This window comes from Amia ocellicauda, chromosome 17 (genome assembly GCF_036373705.1).
Source record: "Amia ocellicauda isolate fAmiCal2 chromosome 17, fAmiCal2.hap1, whole genome shotgun sequence".
Lineage (NCBI taxonomy): Eukaryota > Metazoa > Chordata > Actinopteri > Amiiformes > Amiidae > Amia > Amia ocellicauda.
Window position 1 is genome coordinate 28,771,667 of NC_089866.1, and position 21,450 is coordinate 28,793,116.

Below are 21,450 nucleotides of genomic sequence, written 5' to 3' on the forward strand. Positions count from 1 at the left end.
ATTGTGATTCAGGGGACAATTAACTCTTACTGGCTGCAAACTTCCACAGTAAATTCCTAATAAAACCATGGATCCAGTTTTCCTACATCAATAAAGATAATGCAAGTTCCTATGACAAGTTCCTATTGTAATCAACTTCAACAGTGTTACTGAGCTGATCTTTAGTTTCTTTCAGATGAGACCTCAGTGTATTTTACACAGTGTATTTTTTCACTAACAATATTCAGCCATTGACTTAGCGGCAGGTAAACAAACCAAAACAAGTCATATTGGCAGTAGTGAAATTTATTATTTATTTCCATTTTATTTCCATTTTAGGATAACTTTCAATTCTGTTTGAAAAGGGCATGGGCAACAATGTAATTAAATGTCTACATCCTGTCATTTATTCCCAAAACACTTAAAGTAGTAAAAATAGGTTTTATTTCCAGCGAACAAGAAATCATTAAGCAATTCCAATTTATTTAACCGATCAACAGTTAGACCTAAGCCCATTGGGACACTACCACTGCCTATGGTTTTCAGAAACACAGACCTAAACCTAGAACATCAGGATGCCACAGTAGTAACCCAACTTAAATACATCCTCAGCCCTTTACTGTGGTGACTCAAAAAAACTGTTTTGGTGTATGTACTCTTGGAATGTCCCTCCTTTCCCACAGTTAAGTCCCTATTTACATCCTTTTTTTTTTTGCATTATTTACTTTTGTCTTGTCATCATTATCGTTATTAAGGTCATTATCGTTATTAAGGTCTTCTACTTTTTAGATTATATTCCTATCCTTATTATTATTATTATTATTATTATGATTATTCAAGCCTGTTATGGAACATTGTCTCCTATTCCTACTGTCTTTTGAGGTTTCACATGCGTCTTAAATTGCAATATGTCCAAGAAGCAACCTACATCAGCTTTTATGAAACAGAAGAGAATGACATATGACTTCAGAGGATGAAAGTGGCAAGATCAAGAGGGTCTGTTTCCCACTGAGGCACTTCCCCTTGGCCAACCCACTGTGATGGCACATCACCTTTCAAGAAAAGAGCAAGACGCCTCAAGGCTGTAGTAAAGAGTCAATCAGAGGCTCCTGAAAATGAAAATAATTGCTCTTAATAACATTTGTAAGGGGCAACATTAAAAATATGTCAGGACAAATGGCAAGACATTACTTAAAGCTCCCGTTAGTGTTTCTGATAACATCTGAATATGGCATGTGTCAAATACTTTGAAATGTCATATTAAAAAATCTATTACTAGGATAAAATCAGAAAAACAACTTCAATTAGAAATAAATATACATGGTTTGAAATATTTGAACAACAGTATATGGCGCAGATATAGTTGTTTTGATATGATGATGGTAATTTGTTAATAATTTCAGAATGTAATAATTTAAACATTTTGTTTTAATTCCACAAAGTTAATAATATTTGAAAGTACGGATGTATTTCTCCATTTATTTATTTTTAAATATGACTAAATAAAACATGTTTTAAAACTGCTCTGCTGCAGGTGTAATTGGTACCTGCATTAATTACTGTTTGCTAGAGTGACATGAACATGGTTGAAAATATTTCAGCTATTTTTGTGTCCCATGTTTGGTGGAAAGCCTGGTCTATACGATGATCCTCTAGACCAGCTGTATGAGAATCCCACTGAAGCAGACTGTGTAGATGTGTTACCTTCTGTAGATCCAGTCCATTGTTCTGATGCCTGCGAGACTTCAAACTGGACAGGCTTCCAGCAAAGCAAAGCACACCACATAGAGTCAGCAGGCAGACACTGACCAAAAGCAAATGGTGCCTAGCCAGGGCTCTCTCCTCCTGTTATGGGCACAGACAGGACAAACTGATCCAGGATGCAAAACATTCAGGTGCATGGAGGGCAGGGTTGCCAAACGTCTGTAAATTTACGGACAGTCCATAAAAAAAATCTCTTAATTTCACCTTGTCCGTAAATAAGTTTGACTTTCTGTACAAATTTCCCATTACCACCACTTCCTTCATCACTAAATTTCTGACTGCCATCAAACTAAAACCTATATCAAAACTAAAGTTTGATGAAGAGCGTAGATAGGTCAATGTGCCTGACAATCAAAAGTGTTAAACAAAAAATGTAGTCTGACAAGGTATGCAATGAATACATATGGACAGAAGTCTGACACTTTATGCAGTGAATACGTATGGACAAAGATAACTAAAAATGCATACTGCATGTGGTGCAAAAAAAAAATCTATTGCTTCTAGAGGTGTTAGGGTTGTGTGAAGCAATGCTAGAAGCATGAAGCAGTCAGGAATAGTTAATTTCTTCGTACAAAAGCCAACAGGGCAGCTCTGCACCAGCTCTGTGAGTATCTCTTTTTTATTTTCACACTTTTTTAAGACTAAAATAGGGGTGTCAGTAAAAAATATTCCAACTAAGTCAGTCATGTCAGTAAAACCACTAATGTATGGTTGGCAACCCTAATAGGGGGGGATCATGGTTTTTGGTATTGTAGCACTGGGATCCAACCACAAACACCGCAGTCAAGGTTTGACAGTGTATCATATATAAGAGTAGCACAGCCTTCGGTTTGCTGCTGCTCAAGCATAAGATATATGGTTAAAATCAAAAATGTGTCATGGCAGTTTACTTCTCAGACACATTTTTGATTTGTTGTTGTTAATGTTCCGACTCCATATATATATATTATATATATATATATATATATATATATATTAGATCATGGTTATATCCTCATTGGACCCATCATTTTATGGCAGCAAATGCCACCTTCTTGGATGGATTAATGTTTTCACTGTTAATACTAGTCGATGAAACGTTGTCTACCCCGCCACCCCATCCACCCCTGGTCGGCACTTCATCAGTACCATTGGGTGGATCCTTTTTTGTTTTGGAGCCACTGCCCCCAACAGTGTGTCTCTACATCTCTATGCATCCAATATGCAGAACTAAGAAGAATTAAGAACTACTCATTTTAAAGTAAATCATAGAGTTTAGCTTATTCTTTTATTTATCTTTGTCAACAAAAACTAATCCTAGCTCTGTGCCAGTTTGCAAGCATTCCATATTTAGTCTCAGAAAGAATTTGACTGCAGTGTTTTAAAGTCCTTGGTAGGGGCAAGTGGAACTTACCGGTAACAGCATGACCGTAAGGCTGGGGTCAGAGGTAAACACAGTGCTGTAACACTCCAATGCATGCTGGGGCTTGTTGTGAGTTGGAGCCAAGAGAACAGCACTCAAAAAGGGAGGTTCAGAGATACTGTCAGCTTCAATTGGACAACGGGGAGGGTGTCTGTGGATTTAAAGACCATTTGATAATTTTAGGCATGAGTAACTGATTCCACTGCTCAAGGACTAGGTTTTACAGGTACTTTTCAGGTAGCAACTGATTAAGACTGGAAATCACATGTAATTTGAGTACTCATCCTAACAATGACTTCTATTAAGTAATTAAAGCCTCAGGTGAAATGGAAACCAGAAACCCCTTCAGCCCCCAAGGACTGTAAATGCATACAATGTTTGTGCAGATTTGAAATTTTGCATTTGTTTGTTTCGATTGTTTGTTATAGAAACTACTCATTGGTTGTGCTATTCTTGATGTCTGACTGGATCCAAGAGAACATGGATTTTTTGTTTTTGTGTAACTCCTTTTATATGTCTTCAAAACAAGCTTTATTAACAAATATTCCGCTTTTCAACATATAAGTTTGCATTAAAGAAAAAAGAAAAAGAAAACCATAACAATTATCCTCATCTTTCTTCCTTCAGAGGGATTTTACCTCAAATAATATTAAAGAGATTTTTTTGTTTTTGTTTGTTTGTTTAGGAGTGATGTCAAAGGTGTAAATATTTATAAATAAAGATTCAAAAATAAGAAACTTAAAGAATGCATGTTCAATTAGATTAGTAGGTGTATGGGAAACACAGACTAGTGTAGTCACAATATAAATTAATATAAAGTTCTCAATTATGCCTTGTACTGAACTGTATTCTTGCACTTTGTATTGCCCTTATATTTTGTAAATCGCCCTGGATAAGGGCGTGTGCCAAGAAAAAAATATATATATAATAATATGGACACATTCATGTCAACTTCAAATTTTCAGATAAGTGTCAAAAGACGTTGAAAGTGGACGATTGCTGTGATGTCAATACCTAACAATAGAGTTTGACGAAAAAATTAACTTCTACTTTGCACAAGGAAAAAACAGAAGTTAACATGGATCTCAAAAAATCTGCCCCAGTCTACAGACCTCATCCCCACCCACATGTATAATCTCCACCTTTGCAGCTACCATCTCTTCTATCTGCCCTCACTCCCCAAGGACATGCAACCTACTTTAGAAACACAGAACAGATTCACCAGTCAACTGAGGAAGCATCACACAAACAGTGTCCTAATGTATGAACCAGTTGGGACATATACAATTGGTACCATATGGCCCTTCCCAGCTTGCCATGAAGAGTTATGGTTATGTCTTAACATGAGCACCTCATAGCCCACTCTCACCTACATCCCCATTATTATCACAGGTACCACAGGGACTCCCAGTCATTGTCATAGAGTGGCACAGCCTGGATCCAAGACAGACGTTTACAGGCTGCAGGATTCAATGTCTCTGCCCAGGGTGTGGCGTTATTAAGCAAACCCTGTAATTAAGGTACGTCTCAGTTTAAGGATTATCAAGAGGATCATTAAAACACAACATAATTGAAGACCTGTCTGTACCACCGAGCAGCTGCTTAAGCTTTAAGTCTCCATTTTCTCAGGTGTTTTAATCCATGACTCTTGAGTTAACAAGCAGAGAAATCAGTTATGCAAGTTATATCTATACCACAAACGTTGACAACGTACAAAAATCCCTCGCCACTCAATAAAGAGGTTCAAGCCATATAGGCCATGTTATAAGAAACTATTGGGGGTAAACTTGACAGCATTGGAGATATCGAAGCCATTAGGCCAGTAAGTTACAAGGATCAATTGGGGAAAATTAACATTGTCAAAGTGATTCTGGACAGCATTAGTCTTTCTCCATTTCTTCAAACAGCTTAATGCAACATGTAAGTCCATATGTTAGGAAGTTTAGAGCAAATTGCTAATGCTCATAGCATTGACATATTGTCTATCCTGAATGTGTCCAAGACTTTTGTGCACACTGCACAGTATATACCAAAAACTTTGTTGAGTAATGGGTTTGATTTTTTTTTTTTTTTAACAGAGCAGATGTATATTTAAAGATGGATTTTTTGGTTGGTTTTTTTCTTCTCTCTCTTTGTGGCAGAAAATAGGAAGGACAAGAGGGTGACCACCCTGGGGGCTAGGAGGTGGTTTGGGGAGTTTAAGTTTCTGTAAGAAAACATTTTGACACAAAATCCTGCATATCTTGAAATAAAAAACATTTGATCACAAAAAATCTGATCTTTCAACATAAAGGAATTAAATAAAAATTCTCACTAACCAATTGTTCCAGGGATATAGAGACTTGTACATCATAAGCTATGTTTCACAGGAAATGTAACTTTCCCCTCCCCCCCATCAGAAAATCAGACACCCCATTGCACCCTCTCTCCCACCTGTACCAGCTGTCTGCAATACCCATTTCCTACTGTGACTCACGGGGTATCAGGCAGGACATGTGTTGGGCCAGTAATGGTGAGGCAGGTGGCTATGTGTGCAGGCTGGTCCCCAGATCCATTGCTTGACAGTTGAGACTGGGCTGGGATGATCAGCGTCAGGTTCAGTGTCTCCTTTGCTGCAGAGCCTTTCAGTATGATATTACAATACGTGGGAATCAGTGTCAGATAACTGGAATCACAGACATTGTGGGGATTTTGTAAAGCCTGCATTTCTTTTTTTTTCTTTTTTTTTATGTAATTGCCAATAATTGTTAACCAATTCAGGTCTCCGCTACAACCCACAAACTAAAGAGGTGAAGACCGATACACACAAATATAGCATTTAGCATAGCATTCCAAAATCACTAGACATGTTCTGATTATGTCTAATAAGACAGTTATCTTTCAAGCACTAACCAAGGGGCAGGGGTTTCTGCGTACTTCTGTAAGAACCCAATCGAAACATCACTCTATCAAAGCTGCCATTGGCCCCTGTACACGTCACTCAGAACAGGTCCCTTCCACTTCCTGTTCTGTAATACCTGACGTCAGCGCAGGTTCGTCCTCTTTTGCCATTTCGATGGACTCAAGAATGTAAGCTCTATGTGTCTGTGTTTGTAATAAACATTCAAACTGCATATTTCGGCTGGCTGGCTCACTTTAGTGTTATTCACCACCGTTTTCGCTACACATCGTCTCTGTCTTGTATGTGTTTAGTTATTATTGATAGCTAATACCGATTCTGTCCCATCCGCGCACCAGACGTCTGGCTGCAGTTTCGTTACCAAGAAGAGCCTGGAGTGGGGAGGTCCTATGCCCCGTTTGTCTGGGCACCGACAGCGGGCACAATTTGGCTGCAACTTCTGGGTCCACTGCGGCGCGCCTCCTGCTGCTGCCGGACCTCCTGGATGACCCGAGAGCCACCTGGGACCGTCAAGCAAGGCCCCCCGCCCAGGCTCGGGCCGGGAAGGCCTATGCCAGAACCCAGGGTGCGGCTGAAGCGGGCCTGGTTGACGTCCCCCGAGTGAACTCCACCTTTGCTGCTCTGGTCTCCTTAACCCCGTTGTCCGCGGAGTCACATGACTTGGCCTGTCCTGACAATGTCCCGTGACGGAGACCCTGCTCCAGAGGGCCTATGAGGCTGGATCCCAAGCCGCTCGCCTGCATAACACCGAAAGCCTGCTGGCCCTTTACCTGGCCCAGCTGGCTGAGGCCCTGGACCCAGTCACTGCATCACAGGCCCCACCCCCTATCAGAGGGAGAGTGGTGGCGGCCGACCTGCTGGTCAATGTAATGCATCACGGCGCAAGGGCAACTGAACGCTCCTTGGCAGCTATTGTGGAGGCATGCCGCCAGCTCTGGCTGTCACAGGCAAGACGAGTGCCACAAGTGTCACATACAGGACCTGCCTCATAGACACGCCCATATCACCGGGCTTTACTTTTGGCCCCTCCCCTCTACCCCAGTTACATTATCGGCCCAGCCTCGCAGGCAGCCTTCAGGAGCTCGATGTCTCTCGACCTTGGCTCCCAGGCAGCAGACCCAGGCAGCAATCCCGCCACCCTGCTGATCTTCGAACAAGCAGGCAGGTGCCCCACACAGCATCCTGGCACCAGGCCTTACGTCCTGACCCCCAGCGGTCTGGCATTACATGCATCAGGAGGATGGCTGGCGGACCTCTGCCCCCTTCCCCTCCTGCGCCTCAACCCTGTGATATTCCAGCGTTCTCTGGCCCACCCGTACAACTCCCAGCAACTCCCATCTATAACAGTTGGCAACTCCCCGTAGTTTCAGGCTCGTCCATTCCCCTTCTGAGGCGTGGTGTGGCCGTGAGTGAGGGACCCGTTGCAGTGTGTGGCCAGTATCAATTTCGAATTATAATAGTTGCATTGACAAAGTCCATATATGCACAATGGGTGAAATTCTGCAGATCTGCGCATATCTGCAGAAATCTGTGCTACAACGCGCCCCATGGCTTCCTTACAGAGAAGCACATGAGTGTATAATAATGTGCAGTGCAATTAAACTACCACGAATCTACAGCTGGTATGTTAACCCACCTAAAAGCCAAACAGCCTTCTGCAAAACTAGCAATGATAGAAAAGAAAAGAGGAGCAACAAACACATTCATATTACACACACAGCCAGCTGTTGCTATTTATTTGTTATTCGCTCAAACTCGAACACACAGGTGTGTTTCTGTACATAGACGGCAGTCTGAGTGTTTAGTGTGGTTTGGAAATGTGGAAAAGTAAATCGTTTAGTCAAGTAGACTATATAAATTAGCTAGCTAGGTAGGTCTTACACATTTTGTATTTCGCTGTTGTGACCAGAAAACATTGCCACAAGGATGTGAATGTTAAGGCATTGTCCTTGCAGCTCACATTGTTAAACTGGCAATTGAATGAAAATTTATAAAAATTGAAAAAGAAAAATATATTGATCGGTCAGTTACAGATGTAATGGCAAAATATTCCTTTATAAACAAATAGTCACAACCTTTATTGTTAATTTGAAATTGTGACGATAAAAAGTTGTGATAATGTCGGGCAACAAGATATTTATTTAACAACGTTATTGTGTTTCATCAAGTATTCATCAATTACGATGTATTAATTTATGTTGAAACGATTTGCGATAGAGACATGCATTATTTGCTGTGTAGCGGAGATTCTGCTGAAGAGAAGCATGCGGTTTGATTACATCGCGTCTTTGCTAGCGTGCATGGTATTGACCAATGTCCATCATCATTCCTAGAGATTATATTTTCTACCCAATCCAAAGGACCTCTCTCAACCCTGGCGCTCTCAGCTGATAAGGCAGGTGTCAGGTTATGCGCTGGTGCGAGAGCAGTGATGAGAGTGCAGATGAGAGAGAGAAACAGACTTTTCCATTGTAGCTCATAAACAATTACTTTTAATGACAACATTCATTTTAATGACTTTTAAGGGCCTTAAGAAAATACTTTGAAATGTAATGAATTTTAATGACCATGCGGAAACCCAGAGAAGCGAGTAGCAGTGATGAGCAAGAGGAGCACGAAGAGCGACAATGTGTCACCATTTAACCCCCCTCCCTCATGTGTTAGTTTAGTGTGCTTATACAGATCCCCATTAGCTGCCATGTTATTGCATATGAGATTGATTAATTTGAAAACTTATGCTTATGCACTGTCTCTACTAGCAAGTGTTATAATTCAATAGAATGCAGTGTTTTTGTCAAAGACCTTATAACACTTGCACGTAGAAACTGTGTGGGAACATGTTTTTCTATCCAGATCCTTTTCCCTCATATGCACCTGTCTAAGAGTCTATACAGGTGTGCGATTAGCTTTTGTTATTGTGATTGATTAATTGCCTAAATAAATGTGTCATGAACATGTTAAAACATGACATTTATGCACCCTTATGTATTTCTGGTGGTGTTTGCCTTTGGCTGGTAAAAATACCAAGTGGCTGGTAAGATTTTTCCTTCTACCAGACACAGTGGCTAGTGGCCAAAAAAGTTAATTTTATCCCCTGCACAGGGAGTTCCTCCAATTTGCCCGCTAGCCATACACACTTATTCCAAGTGCGTGGACATAGTGTTCGGTCCCTTGCGTTGCCAGGGGCTCCATGTCTTCAATTATTCGCTGGCGCCAGTAAGAGTTGTCTCTATACACGCATGTCTCTCCCTCTTCTGACTGAGAGCTCGCATCATGTTGTCCCCTTTCCAGAGGCTGCTGGGCCTCCTAGCGATAGCATCACAAACCCTCCCCCTCAGCAACTGTGGAGCCAGTTCAGCAGGGCGTACGTGGATCTCTTTGCCTCGGCAGAGTCCACACACTGCCCACTCCGTCCAAGACTGCCCAGGAACCTAGGGATCAACGCGCTAGCCCACACATGGCCGCGCTGTCTCCTTTACGCGTTCCCCCTTCTCCCGGTGGTCCTGGAGAAGGTCAGGAGAGAACGAGCAACAGTTCTGCTGATAGCCCCACAGTGGCTTCGCAGATTCTGGTTCACAGACCTGATCGCCCTCCTCCACGGAGAGCCTTGGCATCTCCCAGTGAGAGTGGACTTCTTGTCCCAGGTGCAGGGCACGCTTTGGCCTCCTCCAGCTCCAGGCCTGGCCCCTGAGCGGAAGCGACTGATTGCCTGGGGTCTGTCAGACGCAGTAGAAGGCGAGAGCTCCCTCTACGAGGTCGCAGTATTCCTACTGCTGGCGGACAGACTGATGGCGAGCCCCCTGGGTCTCATTTCCTGGCTGTGCAGTTTTTAAAGAGAGCTAACTGGATGCAAATTGCCAGGCTTGGAAGTGCACACAGTGTTTCAATTTCTCTGTTGTCCTGTATTAGCTATGCTAATAACTGCTCCTGTGTTACGTGGTGGTGCATGATTTGGTTCCTGCACCCCGCGATGTGTTTAGTTGTTATGACAGCACAGTTGAGCTGGATGCTCTGTACCGTTCAGTGAACGTGACTGTCCTGCTGCCACGCTGTGTATACTGTTATTTCCAGCTGTGGCTACTCAGCAACTAGCCAGCTGTGTGTTATTCAGTGGGTCTGTGGCCCCGCTCCTGCAGGATCAGGGGTTCACTGCCACGTTAATGCGCAGAAGGCCTGATGCCCCGCGCCATATATTGTGCATGTAGATATACGGCCTCGCTCCTAGATGCACTAGTAGAGCAGCCGGCCTTGCTATTGTAAGCGGAGGGTGTAAGAGTTCACCTCTGTAGCCCCGCTTTGTATATGCTGATTGTAGACAGTCCCCAGTAGAGCGTGACAGCAGTCCTCGCTCCTGGACAGCCCCAAGGTGCCTCTGTGGCTCCTATCTGGAGTTGTGTTGCCGAGGCCTCTAGAGGTACACCTCAGGGCAGGCTCCCTTATCAGCTCGCTGCCTACTCCCTTGCGATGGTTTTGTTATACAGTAACCCCTCCCCCTTGGGCAGTGCTTCCAACTTGAAAGATAACAATAGGTTGCGAATGCAACCCTGGTTATCTGAAAAAGGAACCACTGCCCAAGGGTTGTAAGGTCGCGTAGGAGTCCTAGCTCCCGGCAAAAGAGGATGAACCTGCACTGACATTGCTGCATTTTATAGAACAGGAAGTGGAAGTGACCTGTTTTGAGTGACGTGCGCAGGGGCCAATGGCAGCTTTGATAGAGTGACATTTCGATCAGTTTCCTATGGAAGTGTGCACAAAGCCCTCCCCCTTGGGCAGTGCTTCCTTTTTCAGATAACCGGGGTCGTTTTATTTATTTTATTTCTATGCATTATTGTCTATTCAGTTTGTACTATGTGCACTGTGTAGAATCACATGCTCTTAGTATTGCAAGAGAAATAACCATAGTGTGATCTTCCCATCCCCTCACAAAATACTAATTACCTGGTTCTTTCACTCATATTTCAAATCCAAACATTGATAATGACTTTCTTATATGCTCTGTTATGGTAACAGAGATAATATCTTAACTTCATAAACTGCACCCAATAATATATTTTTCTTGCATGTAATTTACAGTCCTGTGATCAGGTTTGGGACAATAGCTAGTATGAATAGAAAGAATTATGAATTATTAATTAGAAGTATGTAAAAGATGCTGTACTATAGCACAAATCTACATGTGCCAATTACCCAAGACTAAGAATTGCAGAAAAAGTCAGAATGGTGGCAACTTGGAGAAAAGAGCACATTTAAATGGCATTTTCATCCATTACTGAATGTATAAACCATTTCACACCCTTTAAATGTATTTTGGCAACACTTTGTCTGAAATTACAATGGAATTTTACATTAAGTATCATGTATGTATTAATTCAGATTTATTATTACACATTATTTCCCTTACTCAACAAGCAATAATCAAAGGCAGACACTTATTATTGAGTGTTGCCTGTATTTTTGCAGCTGAAACATGCATTTACCCTTCTCACACAGAAGCAGTTGGCTACCTTTGTAAATAATGGAAAAAAACTTTTGTGCAGAGCTCTCACCCTTAAAACCAAGTTGCCTTCCCCAGAGTGTAGTCTGCAGGCTGAGGCGGTCCTGATTCAGACTCTGTGGATCCCAAGCTAATTGAACCAGGAAGGAGACACGTACAGAAGAGGTACCATGGGAAGAGTTGGCCGTGCGTCCATCTACAGTTTCATGCTCGACCAGTGGAGAGGCGCCATGAGTCTGGCCCAGGTCCAGCGGCTCAGTCTGTCCATCTGTCCCATTCTCAGGCAGACAGAAGTGCAGGCTTGCTAGAGAGCTCAGGACCTTGTTCCAGTCCTGGTGAGGTTCCAGAACACCATCAGTCACAGTGACATGCACGCACGCACACACACACACACACACCTTAAAATCTTTCAAACTGAAAGTAATGTCACCCCACTCTGCAAATTATATTTAATTAAAAAGATCACTGTACAACTATGAAGTAATAATTGTTACAACTGTAACTGCATTGAACTTCTAATCCTACAACTTTGATTATTTTCCTATAATATATTGTACAATTTACTCTTACATCTGTTGGATACAATGCCAATAAAGAGAGCTTCATCACCTGATCCCAAAAAAAGTTGAAATACTGTACTTTTTTATTTTGTTCATGCTGTGAGATTTTAAGAGAGCAAAACTGGGGCCATTACATATCAATGAAGCAGGTTCGAGATTAAAACTCATCATCATAGCCCTCTTCAAATGGAAGATTCAGAAACAAACTGATTTTTTTTTTTAAAGAACTATTGCTAAAGCCAGAACTCCTGCACATTCCTACAGACACTTTTTAAAAAGGAAGGACTTGAGCATTCCAAACCTGAGCAATGTCTGGGTTCTTCACTTCATGAGATTGGGTGTAGGCCCCAAAGCTGATGAACGTGATAGCCAGTGATAGGAGGCAGAGGAAGAAGATAACAGCTGGGGGCTGGTGCACCAGACAGCTTCTCAAATTCCCCAGGGGCTGCCACACTACCATGGTAACAGACACAGGCACCTGACAACAAGGCACAGCACTAGTTAACAAAGAGATACAAGTTGAAAGCTAAATTGTCCATGTTTTTGCAGCCTAACATCACAGAGTAGTTGATTACCTGTAACCCAAAAAATAGTATGTATTACTTAGCAGATGTTCCTATCAGTGCAACTTAATGCAAAATAAAAAGGCCATTGAGCAGGAACATAAACAACCTCAATGCTAGAGTACAATTAACTAAGTCTTAGTCTCAGATTTCCTTTTGGTTCTGTGGAAGGAAAGTTAGAAATTATTTTCTCATACCTGTTTTTCTCTCTTGTATACTTAAGAAAGATAAGGTCAAGCTAGAAGATAGTTTGATTTCTGTTTGTTATTTACGATGAGAACCTTGGAGACAATGTCAAACAGTATGATTTAAGTGCCTGCTCCCTAATCCATGTGTTGATCTATGAACTCTGTCCTATAATGATATATTCTGCTTAGCTAACTTTTTAAGATAATATAGTAATGCCTTTCTGATTATAACCAGATCTTTGATTTTGTGTATAAAAGCCTCTGACTTTTTAAAATTGAAGGCAGAGCAACTCTGGACTCTTCTTGATTCACTGTTGTTCTCCACGTCACGTGTAATAAAGGCATTGCAACAAACGTTCCAACCTGATTGAAGACAGATTGTTCTTCAACAGTACCCCTCCCAAACCTTAGTCAAGTCCTTGCTTACAACCTATGTACCATAACAGGAGAAATTGAAAGAATGTGTGCGCTTCCAAGCCTGGCAATTTGCATTCAGTTAGCTCAAATCACTAACTGCAGGAGGGGGTCCTGACTCTGCTCCCTCTGAGAATACAGGCTTACAGGTGCACAGCAAACCACAAATTATGTGTTTGTAGCAAAGGATGTGGGGAAACAGGTTGAGGACTGTGAGGTGTCTGTTGGGGTGTGAATGGAGAGAGGAAAATAAAAAATAAGTTGATAAAATTAGGCCACGGGGGGAGGTTGAGGGAATGTTTATTATTGTTAATTGTGTTTACTTATCACTGCTGTGCTCATCTGCTGTGCTCTGTGCAGCCAGTGAACCTGTTGGGTTTCATAGATTGTATGTACCCTGCTAACACATTGTGTGTTAGCTGGGTATTAACCTGCGTGTTGTTTTACATACATATTCCTTGTGGCCCATTCTTTGCTTTTATGTTTGTTGTTAGATTATATATATATATATATATACAGTTGGGGGCATTTCCATGGCATGAAAGGGAGATAGGAAATCCTTCTGTACAGGTGAATCAGTTTCAAGAAAACACCATCTGAAAAATCAAATCGTTTCGTGTGGCACTTATTGTTGGGAAGTTAGTGTTGTGCAATGTTTTCAACCAGCTAGTGTGATTTTTACTCTTTAAAGCGCCGTGGCAGCAACTGCATCATTCACGGGGGAGGGGTGTGTGACACACGTATCCATAACATTGGATACAACACCATTTGGAAGTAGAAACTGTACTATCTTAACAACTACACAGAGCACTGTGTAGTTACCAAACGAAATTAGAATAATTATTAGAAAAATGTTGCGCATATTAATAGTCGTCTAATGTCTCTTCTTCGAGAGGCAGACATATTAAAGTGAGAGGGGCAATTACAGATATGCTGGCAAGTAACACCGTATTTATAGAGAGAAAACCATGTTAATGTGTTTGCATTTAGAGATACTGATCAAAGTCAGTAGAAATTATCCCAAACATGATTTTGAAAAATACATTTACGTTTAGATAATTCAGAATTGCCGTTGATGCACAGCTGCGTTTTTATTTTCCTATAACCACGATAAGCCTGTCTGTGCTGATAACCGGAGCCAGCTGAGACTCACGGGAAGGACACAGCGTGGGCTTTACACTATTTTATTGCGTAAAGGTACACGATAACTGGAAACTCTTAACAACAGCCCAACTTACAGGTGTACGTTTACAGTCGGGTTAGTTAAACACAGGATCCATATGAAAAGCTGCAGCTGGACGGAGTCTCCATATTAAGTGTGCTAACCAATCGTAAACGCAGGTGTTTTTCGGGCCAACTTTTTTGAGCTATACTGACTGATGACAAATGTATAAGCTACACCATATTTTCGCATTACTTAACCATCCAATAAAAGTACAACTTTTTTTTTCCTTTCTTGTTTTGTAATTAAACATTCAAACAGTTGAAAATGATTGTTGTTGTAGTAAAAAAAGAAGCAAACAAAAAATGTTACATTGTCTACATGACGTTTTGAAAAGTAGTTCGTATCACCAGCTATTCGAATATAGAATATGGTTAACTTTGTTGTTGCGAAAATATGGACTGCAATAAATATAGGCACACTTACGGAATGTGAAATATGTGATCTGCAACTACCAACTTACCTAGATTCACAGCTCCACGAAATCTCGACCGTATCCTTCACCATGTACGATTCTGAAATGCAGATATGCCCAGACTGAAGCCAAACGACCCAGGCTTAATTTAGCTAACCATTTTGAAAAAAAAAACACTTCCTATGCGCGGAGTATCAATCTCCTGTATCAATCCATAGCCATGAACCGGAACTACAGGATACATCGATGTTGCTACACGGAGGAGTAAGGGTCGCGTTCGTGTAGCGCAGATTTCCGCAGTTCTTTACAGATGTTCAGAATCTCACCGATCCCATTGGTGGAGCAGAGAAAATCGATACAGAACTGCGGACATCTGCGCTATATGAACGCAATCAAGGAAACATACTTCATAACTTGCAGACATTTGCAAAGATGGAAAGAGTACAACTTGTTCTTGCCGTGTTTTTATATTGTTTCTGTTTTAATCTTTGGTGTATAACTGAAAGGCAGTAGTAAATGCATATTTTGGTTTCCTTGGGGATATTATAAGGTTCCATGGCCACCAGGATACTTCGACAGGACGGTGTAGCATGAGAAAGTGCATGCCATGAGATGGTTCACCCTATCACGTGATAGTGATTTTTGTAAATTGAATGTTTTAAGTACGTTTTTGCTGCTGAACATATTGAAACTATAAATACATTTAAAAATGCATTACTTTTACATATTGCATTTGTTAAAAAAAAAAATTGGCCTAATTTCAACATATCTGCTGTCGTTTCCTTTATATTTTGAGCAGCGCATTCCAGAAATAACAATTGTGTATAACTTCTCCCTGTATCATGATCCAATTGACATCTGGTTAAGTTATGTGCTGGTGAATTGTCCCGGGATGAATTGTCATGGACACATGGTAAGCACATTACCCACTTATCCACACATCCCTGAGCTGCAAGTGTATCCTTCTCACTTCGCCTGGGTCTTGTGGGTCTCAACTATAAAACCGTATAACCCTGGAGAAGATATGGAAGGTCTCCAGCGACATTGTTGCACTAAAACATTGCCTTATCAAGCAACTTCCAAATGTCTGCAAAGACACGTCTCCCTTTGTGATAGCATATTGTTTGGGATCTGTGACCATTCTTATGTTTTCCCCTGATTTTCATAGGGGGACTGCGACCATTCAATGTTTCTATTCCATTGACATGAAAACCTCACTTGCAGACTGTGTTTCCATCATCAGAAGATGAGTCCACATAGAGTTCACTTCTACATTGTCACTGGTCTCAGACACTTCTTCCTCAATCTAATTTTCATTGTCAAAAAGGCATTCTAGCAACTCACTGACTGAAAGTCTTTTGCTCATGTTTCAAGAGAAAACATACAGTTCTGCTGTACAAAGAGAGTGAAGGTTGGGTAGGAGCCTGTGTGGGATGCTTAGTATAGCCCCTTTCCCCACATAGAAGAGATTCCCACGTGTTTGGGCTCCACAGTTCTTGTGGAAAACCTCATGATTCAGTCTAAATATTTCTATTTGTGTAGAATACTGTTGTGTCAGAGAGGGAGAGAGAGATTACCATTTCTGATCCGAATCGGTAGCATTTGATCCTGCTCAAAAATAGCAGTGTAAACACTCAGCAATCGGATCAAATGTGCCTCTCAGGGAGATGGTGATCCAGATCAAATGCATCGGTAGCATTTGATCCTGGCAGTGTAAACGATCCATAGACTCAAGTTCTGGGCCTCCAGCATGTACTGTGGCAGTGTTTGTTTTTAACTAGGCAGGCGGCAGACACCGTCTGATGGAGCCAAAGTCCTGCTGTTTACACGTTATATACACATAGCGGGGTATAGGCCAGATGCATTCACCACCGCAACACAATGTAGGGTTGGACATGCACCGGCTCCTGACCTGGAGCCAGCTACAGGACCCGGAGCCGGAGCGGAGCTGGACAGTTTTTGTTTGTTGTGCTCTGGAGCCAGAGCGGAGCTGGAGCTGGCACTGCTGGAGCCGGAGCGGAGCTCATCGTAGCGCTACGGAGCCTGGAGCCGGAGCTGAGGTCATGGAGCTGATCCACTCATTCCCACCTCCATTAAACTCACCCAGATATTAAGTCCAGTTTTCTTAAATTAACAAAATATATAACTTTATAGGTATTGTTGTGTGTTGGGGGTCATAAAATAAGATCAGTTCTCAATCCAGCTATTAGTACATAATACATTATTTTGTATTAATTGTAATTATATGACACCTTCACTTTCTCACTCTGTTCAAGAAGTGATTCTATAATCTAAGGGTATCTCTCATAAACCACTTGCAAAAGAAGTAAAGTCCATTTTAACTCTAAAGTTTTACGTATTTCCAAATTATTTTATTACAACCAAATTCTTCATCTGCCTAAAATAACCTCACTTTATAGCCATCTGTTATCTGAAATGTCCTGACTAGTTTGTCCAAAGGTTGGTTGCCAGGGACTTAAGGTCACATGCTGGAGTCATACCCGCTGCACCTTGTTTGCCACTTTTGAGATACGAAAATACCGGACCCCTGGTGGGGGGGGAGGTTATGAAATGTCAACCTAGAGGGGGTGCTGGCAATTAGACAATGATGGGTGGGGGATAACACTGATACATTTTTTAACTACATATTCAATAGATTACAGTACTTAACTAACCGGACATCTTCCAAAAATACTGGACGGGGGATCAAAGTACATACATTGCATGGCCAAAAGTATGTGGACCCTGCTTGTCAAACATCTCATTCCAAACTCATGGGCATTAATATGGAGTTGGTCCCCCCTTTGATGCAATAACAGCCTCCACTCTTCTGGGAAGGCCACTAGATGTTGAAACATTGTTGAGGGGATTTCAGCCACATGAGCATTAGTGAGGTCAGGCACTGATGTTGGGCGATCAGGCTTGGATCACAGTCGGCCTTTCCATTCATCACAAAGGTGGGATGGGGTTGAGGTCAGGGCTCTGTGCAGGTCAGTCAAGTTCTTCCACACCAATCTTGATAAACCATTTCTGTATGGACCTCACTTTGTGCACGGGTTGTCATGCTGAAACAGGAAAGGGAAATCTTAATACTACAGCCTACAATGACATTCTAGATGATTTTGCACTTCCAAACTGTTAAGTGGAAACCAATTTCATGAAGCTCCTGACAGTGCTGCTGTCGTTGCTCCCGGAAGCAGTTTGGCATTCAGAAGTGATTGTTGCAACCAACGAAATACTATTTTTATGTGCTACATACTCCAGCACTCAACAGCCCCATTCTGTGAGCTTGTGTGGCCAACCACTTTGCGGCTGAGCTGTTGTTGCTCCTAGACGTTTCCTCTTAACAATAACAGCACTTACAGCTCACCAGGGCAGCTCTAGCAGGGCAGAAATTTGAGGAACTGACTTGTTGGAAAGGTAGCATCCTATGACGGTACAACATTGAAAGTCATTGAGCTCTCAGTTAAGTTCATCCTACTGCCAATGTTTGTCTAAGGAGATTGCTGTGTGGCTTGATTTTACAGTGGCTCTCAAAAGTATTCACGCCTCTTGGACTCTTGGACTTTTCCATATGTCATTGTGTTACAACATGAAATCAGAATGGATTTAATCAGGAGTTTTTGCCACTGATCAAAACCAAAAATGTCCATAATGTCAAAGTGAAAAATATGATCTGCATTTTTTTTCTAAGTTAATTACAAATACAAAACAGAAAATAATTGAATGCATAAGTAATCACCCCTTCAGTCAATATTTGGTAGAAGCAACAAGGCAGCAATAATTACAGCCATGAGTCTATTTGTATAAGTCTCTACCAGCTTTGCACATCTGGACACAGCAATGTTTGCCCATTCTTCATTGCAAAATTGCTCAAGCTCCATCAAGTTGGCTTTGATTGGGTCACTCCAGGATATAGACCTTTTTGTTTTAAAGCCACTCCAGTGTGGCTTTGGCTGTATGTTTGGGGTCATTGTCCTGCTGGAAGATTAATCTTCTCCCAAGTCCCAGGTCTCCTGCAGACTTCAGCAGGTTTTCTAACAGGATTTCTTTGTTCTTTGCTGCATGCATTTTGCATAATTCTGCCACCACCATGCTTCACTTTAGGGATGGTGTTCTCAGGATGAGAATGAGTGGTGTTAGGCTTGCACCAATTGTAGCACTTAGCATTGAGGCCAAAAAGCTCTATTTTGGTCTCATCAGACCATAGAATCTTCCTCTACTTGGTCTCAGAGTCTCCCACATGCCAAATACATTAATTAGAAGAGGTGTCCACATACTGTTGGCCATGTAGTGTACAAATACCGGACAGTCCACTAAAATACTGCCCGGCTGGCAACCCTAATTGCCACAGACATCTTTATAATTTTCTAATTTTTCATGTCTGAATGATTAAACAGATGTTTGTTATTAATATTTTGGTTTTGTTAAACAGTTATTTACATAAAATAAGTAAAAAAGGAAATGATATAAATAATGATTGCATCCTAGTTTGCACTGTTTGTTGTGGCTCCGGAGCTGGAGCTGGTTAAAAGCAACCGGAGCTGGAGCCATAGTGTGGAGCCAGAGCCTGTGGGCTACTGGGGCTCGACTGCAGCCAACAACGGGTTCCCAATGGAAGGCACCGGTCCCGTCACATCTAACCTGTAGAACTGGACAAATGTAAGGTGTGAAGCCCAAGCTGTAGCCACATATACACTCACCTAAAGGATTATTAGGAACACCTGTTCAATTTCTCATTAATGCAATTATCTAACCAACCAATCACATGGCAGTTGCTTCAATGCATTTAGGGGTGTGGTCCTGGTCAAGACAATCTCCTGAACTCCAAACTGAATGTCTGAATGGGAAAGAAAGGTGATTTAAGCAATTTTGAGCGTGGCATGGTTGTTGGTGCCAGACGGGCCGGTCTGAGTATTTCACAATCTGCTCAGTTACTGGGATTTTCACGCACAACCATTTCTAGGGTTTACAAAGAATGGTGTGAAAAGGGAAAAACATCCAGTATGCGGCAGTCCTGTGGGCGAAAATGCCTTGTTGATGCTAGAGGTCAGAGGAGAATGGGCCGACTGATTCAAGCTGATAGAAGAGCAACTTTGACTGAAATAAAACAACCGAGGTATGCAGCAAAGCATTTGTGAAGCCACAACACGTACAACCTTGAGGCGGATGGGCTAAAACAGCAGAAGACACCACCGGGTACCACTCATCTCCACTACAAATAGGAAAAAGAGGCTACAATTTGCACAAGCTCACCAAAATTGGACAGTTGAAGACTGGAAAAATGTTGCCTGGTCTGATGAGTCTCGATTTCTGTTGAGACATTCAGATGGTAGAGTCAGAATTTGGCATAAACAGAATGAGAACATGGATCCATCATGCCTTGTTACCACTGTGCAGGCTGGTGGTGGTGGTGTAATGGTGTGGGGGATGTTTTCTTGGCACACTTTAGGCCCCTTAGTGCCAATTGGGCATCGTTTAAATGCCACGGCCTACCTGAGCATTGTTTCTGACCATGTCCATCCCTTTATGACCACCATGTACCCATCCTCTGATGGCTACTTCCAGCAGGATAATGCACCATGTCACAAAGGTCGAATCATTTCAAATTGGTTTCTTGAACATGACAATGAGTTCACTGTACTAAACTGGCCCCCACAGTCACCAGATCTCAACCCAATAGAGCATCTTTGGGATGTGGTGGAACAGGAGCTTCGTGCCCTGGATGTGCATCCCACAAATCTCCACCAACTGCAACATGCTATCCTATCAATATGGGCCAACATTTCTAAAGAATGCTTTCAGCACCTTGTTGAATCAATGCCACGTAGAATTAAGGCAGTTCTGAAGGCGAAAGGGGGTCAAACACAGTATTAGTATGGTGTTCCTAATAATCCTTTAGGTGAGTGTATGTCTGCTGTTGGTGTATGAAACTGAACTTTCAACTTTTTTTTTCTCAAAAGTTTATTTCGATTTTAAATCTCAAAACTTTTGACTTATTTTCTCAAAAGTTTCAACTTTTTTTTCCTCAGAATATATATATTTTCTCTGTCTCTTAAGTGGCCCTAATACTCTTCCGTAGTAGCCACCAGTATTAGTCAGGGTGTACATTATTTAATCGAAATCGAAGATCGATCGGAATGAGCATTTCATTTCGACCATCGAATTTAAAAACGGGGTCGTGATTTATTTATTTATTTATTTATTTATTTGGCTTCGCCAAACCAATATTAATTAAAAAAAAAAAAAAAAAAAAACTACAGCAGACAGTAAATATCTCTGCGTGTGTGCATTTCTCCCCCTTTCTTATATGCCACTAAATATTTTAATTAAATACCTATATGGCGTTTCAGCTGTGAACTCCTGTAATGTAATAAGTTATAAACACTTTTTTCTTAACTTTCTTTAAAAGCGCGTTTACTGCATTGATGTACACAGCTGTAATACTAGAGACTGAGCCATTTCAAAGCACTTCCACGTTGCATAATACTATAGGCTATTTACTATTTCAGTACCATGCTAATTCTAATTCTTTGTTTTATAATTGTAT

At 41.6% G+C, this 21,450-nt stretch overlaps 1 protein-coding gene across 1 annotated transcript; it reads right to left on the reverse strand.

Moving 5' to 3' along the window:
- Positions 1-269: 269 nt before the first annotated feature.
- LOC136712404 (transmembrane protein 248) lies at positions 270-15,143 on the reverse strand. The gene is made up of 7 exons (XM_066688961.1): positions 14,949-15,143; positions 12,400-12,576; positions 11,591-11,870; positions 5,622-5,766; positions 3,137-3,296; positions 1,684-1,824; positions 270-1,088 (listed from the first exon to the last, which is right to left on the reverse strand). The coding sequence occupies exons 2-7, from the start codon at positions 12,556-12,558 to the stop codon at positions 1,056-1,058; spliced, it is 918 nt and encodes a 305-aa protein (XP_066545058.1). The 5' UTR covers positions 12,559-12,576; positions 14,949-15,143; the 3' UTR covers positions 270-1,055.
- Between the last annotated feature and the right edge of the window lie 6,307 nt (positions 15,144-21,450).